At 39.5% G+C, this 5,671-nt stretch overlaps 1 protein-coding gene across 1 annotated transcript in view; it reads left to right on the forward strand.

Moving 5' to 3' along the window:
* LOC104294480 (cytochrome b-c1 complex subunit Rieske, mitochondrial) overlaps window positions 1-2,513 on the forward strand; it is a 34,203-nt gene extending 31,690 nt beyond the window's left edge. The window contains exon 4 of the mRNA XM_009894093.1: window positions 1,717-2,513. Within this exon, the coding sequence (XP_009892395.1) occupies window positions 1,717-2,327 (611 nt within the window). The 3' untranslated portion in view covers window positions 2,328-2,513. The remainder of the gene's footprint in view (window positions 1-1,716) is intronic.
* Window positions 2,514-5,671: the final 3,158 nt, after the last annotated feature.

The raw sequence follows: 5,671 nt of genomic DNA on the forward strand, positions 1-5,671 counted from the left end.
AGAGTCCTGCGTTAGTTCGGAGGGTCTTGCTTTTGCTGCTTTTTTTTTTTTTAAAAAAAAAAAAAAAAAAAGAATTGTAAGTTGTCACCATTACGGTAACACGCGTTTCTGACTGTAGAGTTAAGGGCACTTACAAGCCTGCTTCCTTGTGATCACTCGGGGGATATTCATTTTGCAGTTGGGAAGATGCAGGAAAACTCCATTTAGTTCAATAAGGTGTTTCACTGAGGGGCATCAGAGACAGGCAGTGAGAACTCAGTGTGTTTTACTACTGCAAGATAAACGACTCTAACAGTGAATTCACTGTGTCAAAGCCCTCATTATTTTCCTCTTTTGAAATTCCTGTATTTACCCCCTGCTCATGCAGTGCTCAGAAAACCATCAGCAGGTAAAGTTAGTCCCAAGTCGTCCTTGCAGAACCTGACTCCAGCCAAAGTGCAGTGGTTCTCCATGAAACGACCCATTTGGATTTCATGGAGAACCAGTGCCCTTCTCTGGTGATGCTGGGCATGGAGTCAGTTTCCTTCACACTGTTACATTGGATATTCATATAAGCCTTGGCGATGATGGCAGTGCCACGTGGATGATGCTCTGTAGTGATTAGAACTACGTACTTCACCTGACCCTCAGCTGTAGAAGATACGTTCAGGTGAAAATTCTACAAATCTCTAACTAATGTAGCTGACATTTAGTCTTATTCTTAGTTTTAATTAACAGCAAGTAATTTTCATCAGCGTTTCACTGAATATAGGGAATTTTATAAGTTAATCATATTGTGTGTTACTAGTTATTTTGAGTACTTTGAGAGAATGGTTTTTATTAATCTCTGTTAACTTTTTGCCAACTGCTAGGAAAAAAGACAACTAAATAGTTCTCTTCAAATAACAGAGGTTGCACTTTGGCAAGCAATAGGTTCTGTCTTTGGCACGTTCTTTTTTGGCTTATAGATTTTCGTAGAGGGAGGCAGCTTTCTTTTGCTGGACAAACTAATGGAAGGCCTCTTAGTCAGCCCTCACATCTTGTTAGGTTAGCACACAGGTTGGACATGGGAGTCCCACTTGAGAAAGCTTCGGAATTGGACAGTTATTAGCTTTATCCCTAAATTCTTCTATGAAGTGAGCCTGGCAAACAGGGGACTGTAGGTTTAAAGATTATTTATTGGGGCAGTTAGCTTTGACAACAGTTTAATATAGAGGGGGTTGCCTGATACTGCATTTTTAACTGCACACTTAGGATTATTAAAGGTATAGAAGTTACTTAAGTCAAAGTGTTAAACTACAGATGTGCAAAGTTTACTAAATCAAATTTCTTCATAGCAATTTTTTCAGGGAAACATTTGAATGGAAAACAGGTCTGGTTTGTCTTAGCTAGTCATGGTAGCTTGCAGGAGTTTTTCCTTGAAATCTTCTGAAAAAGAGTTCACTTTAAACCCAGAACTCATTGCAGATTTTTCTGCACCCTTATCAGGCTTCATGTAATTTTCAAATACTGGGGAAAATGGTTTCATAAATCATCTGTTTATCTACCAGAAATACCTTCTGGAAACCATTCTCCTACAACTTAAAAATGAACTGTATAATTAGAGGAATCCTACCCAGACTTTGGAATAACTTTTACCCATTATTCCAAAAATGCAATTAAAAAAGTGTAACTTAAAATACATCATAATGTTTTTTTACCTGAAAGCATTGTCATTTCATATTCTTTTTCTTGCAGCACCCGCCAGTGTTCGTTGCGTCCATAATGATGTTGCCGTACCTGACTTCTCTGCCTATCGTCGTCAAGATGTGCTGGATGCCACCACATCTTCTCAAAGCAGCAGTGAAGCTAGAAAAGGGTTTTCCTACCTGGTGACTGCAACGACATGCGTGGCAACTGCATATGCTGCTAAGAATGTTGTCACCCAGTTTATTTCCAGCCTGAGTGCCTCTGCTGATGTGCTAGCGTTGTCAAAGATTGAGATCAAGTTATCTGACATTCCAGAAGGCAAGAACATGGCTTTCAAGTGGAGAGGGAAGCCCCTTTTTGTGCGTCACAGAACCCAGGCAGAGATTAATCAGGAAGCTGAAGTTGATTTGTCTAAACTGAGGGATCCGCAGCATGACTTAGACAGAGTAAAGAAGCCAGAGTGGGTCATATTAGTAGGTGTCTGCACTCATCTTGGTTGTGTACCCATTGCTAACTCAGGGGATTTTGGCGGTTATTACTGCCCTTGCCACGGGTCCCATTACGATGCCTCTGGCAGAATCAGGAAAGGTCCTGCTCCCTATAACCTTGAGGTTCCGACTTACCAGTTTCTTGGTGATGATGTAGTGGTTGTTGGCTGAATAACGAGGTGCTTCCTCATTTTCATGTTCCTGTGAATGTACGCTCAAAAGGGTTAACTGAGATTCTGCAATACTGTAAAACCAGATGATCCTGAAAACCTATTAGCTGTCTAGATTCTCAACCAGAACTATGTTCAAATACGTCCCTGTGTTCAATTTTAATAAAAACTTGGAGTGAGCACTTGTTCCTGACTTCCAATAACGTGTATTTATTTGTGTACTGACCAGTAGTGTGTCTAGTCAACAAGATACTACAGCAGACCCAGAATATGTTTATGGAGCCCTTGTGAAGGGCGGCTGATTCAAGATAGACACTGAACTGCAAAGCCATTGTTTCCTTAATACCACATATTTTTATCATTTGTTTGGGTTTTTTTTTAATGCATTAGGTGAATAAAAAAGATCCAAAGAGAATCTTCCTATGAACTTCTAACAGTGTTTGGAGTAAGTTTCAATATAGAATCCTATGAGATGTAAACCTTTTCCTTCCAGTGTATTTTTCTGTTTGTATGTTTTAAAAGGAAGTGAAGGAAAAATTAAATAAAAACCTACCTAGAAAGAAAACTCGTATACATTGTTCAGAGGCAGCTTATAACTAGAATGGCAGTAATGTAATTTTATGAGGATGTGGACAAAAAATAAGCATGTCATGTTAGAATTACAAAATTATTTTTTTACTTGCAGATAAGGTTTGATCTTATCCATATCTAGACATCGGATCAGGTGGTTAGGACACTGGAAAATTTGTGACACTTCCAAAAGAAATGAGAAGGAAGTAAAAAGGGAAGCCCAAGTTTTACAGAGGGTGAAAACCAAATCCTAAGAACCACTCAGTCTGAACTAATCTCTAATGTTAGACATAGCAAAAGGTTGTGTTGTCATCAGAGATATTTTAAGACTTGGTGATGTGTGCGAAAATTACCATTTCATATTGCCTATAGACTAAGCTCAACAAAGGCCAAAACTTTGAAACCTCTTTTACCTTGGTGCCGACTCTGAGGGCATGGAGAAACAAATGCAGCCTGAAATAGATCTTTTAACCAGTATTGGTGCTGCCAGCACAAAACAAAGCTAGCAATTAATGCTTTCAGTACGCGAGGAGAAAAAGCATTGGCTGTTTCCAGAAAACAAAACAACACAACAACAAAAAAGAACCAAACACCAAACTATCTTGTAATTCCTGTTTACTTCCCATTCTTTCCTGTTGTTCTGTGAATGCTTCTGTCTTGCACTGTGTTAACGTGCTCCTCCAGTGCAAAACAAAATACAATCCTCAGAATGCCCTGGGTCTGGAATGGTTAGCCTCACATACACCTCATGGAAAGCCGTAATGACAGATGGAGTTTTAAATGGGATTAATCAGAATATCGATGCATTTGGCTCACCTGTTCTCAGACAATTCAGTGGAAAAAAAAGACCGCAGATGACTACTACAGAAATTCTTAGGTATGCATTTTACACCATTTCATAAAGTTGAGTTGTACGTCTTATCACTGTCCACAAAACACTTTCTCAAGAACTTTTTTTGGTATAATGAATCATGCTAAACCAGGACTGAAAGGGATGTTCCCAAACTTGTATCTAGATAATTGTTATTCATGTATGTGCCTTGTATTATAGAGTTGATCTTTCCTCAAATTTTGTATTTCAAGAAAATAAGCTTAGAGACTCCTGAAGCAGCATTACAACATTGCTCATCTGCTCTCAAGTAGCTACTCTTACTCTTTTTAGCCCCCCAGGTTACAGCTGGCCTTAAAGGGTCTCCCATAAAATTACTTGCACAGAATAAGCTGTTAATTAAATTACATCAAACTGACTTGATCAAATCTTACTAATCTACAACTAATACAGCACCATGACATTGAGCACATTTGAGAACAAAACAGCAGCATTTACTGCAAGCATGAGATGCCAGCAATGCCTTTTTTCAGACTGATAACAGTTGAAGAAGCTGAAGTATTGATTCTTAGGCAATGCAGATGTGATAGTCTCCATCCTTTCTTCAGTTAGACTTCTTAAAGTGACAAAAAAAAAAAATCATTCCTAATAGGCCAAGCATGCCATAGAAAATAATGAGGATTTACTAGAATTTGAGGAATAAGGTAAAGAGTTAACCTCAAATCTCCGCAACCACTCACAGTTTGATACCACAAGCACAGATGCAAATTAAAAAGCCATGAAATTTCATCTGAACACGTTAAAACACTTTTTTACTGTGAAGGTTGTCAAACACTGGAATAAGTTGCCTGGAGATGATGTAGAGTATCCGTGGAGTTCCTCAAATCCAACTGGACTGAGTGCTCAGCAACCCTGCTTGTGCAACGGGGTTGGACTAGACCATCTCAAGAGGTTCCTTTCAACCTCAGCAATGCTGTCATTTGCAAGGAATAATGTCCAATTATTGTATTGTCTTGTCTGGCACCAGAAACTCCAGAAGGCCCAAACTCCCTAAAGGGGAAGAGTGACTCGAGCAAGGGTAAACCTCCACACGGTGATGTGCTGGTCGCCAGTGATAAGCCCATAATTACCTTGTGGGCTAAGATGTCCTTGGAAGGAGCTCACAGAACTGCCACTAATTACAGATATTGCCACCATACAAATGGGTAATGTTACCCTTCTCATGGCTAGTGTACCCTGTGGGACTGGAAGTACAAGTGTTCAAGCACCCTGAAAAATGCCGCTCTATTTTATTGAATTCTGAAGATTAATTTTATTCATAAGAAGCAACCACTTGCTGGGATTTACTACATCTATGTATTTCCACTTTGACTTCCTCCACTTCACTAATGGCCTTACCAGGGTTCTATTCCTAACGTCAGATCCTTTTCACTTAAATACGATCAGTCTGCTTTTGCCAGCCAGGCCAGCATCATTTGCTGCCATTGACTTGACGAGGCAGCAGGAGCTAAAAGCAAAGGCAGTTTGATGCTGGTACAGGTTTGCTAGCTTGATCAGTGTTGGGCCCGGAGCTTTTCGGCAGCAAAGCTGTAAAGCACAAGCCTATGCCAGACAGAGGAGCTGCACCGCCTGCCTTTCATCTGCGTGCCTCTTCAACACGAAGCAGAAGCTACATAGCTGTTTCTTCTCAGCTAGCTACGTTTTCTCCTTTAGAATAAAACAGTCTTTATGAAGTTGCTGAACGGAGTTCATGTTTATTTAATTAAAAAAAGCTCTTCAGATAAGGGGAATAAAGACACTAAAATCAAAACATAATTTTTAATATTTGACATTTCAAAAGCTTTGTCTTTCCTTTTCTGTATCTTTAGAAGAGGGACAATGTTTTTAATGGTTACTGCTGCCAAAGGCATAATTAGCGCAAAGACTCTAAACAAAAATTCAGACTA

This window comes from Charadrius vociferus, unplaced genomic scaffold (genome assembly GCF_000708025.1).
Source record: "Charadrius vociferus isolate BGI_N301 unplaced genomic scaffold, ASM70802v2 scaffold341, whole genome shotgun sequence".
Classification (NCBI taxonomy): domain Eukaryota; kingdom Metazoa; phylum Chordata; class Aves; order Charadriiformes; family Charadriidae; genus Charadrius; species Charadrius vociferus.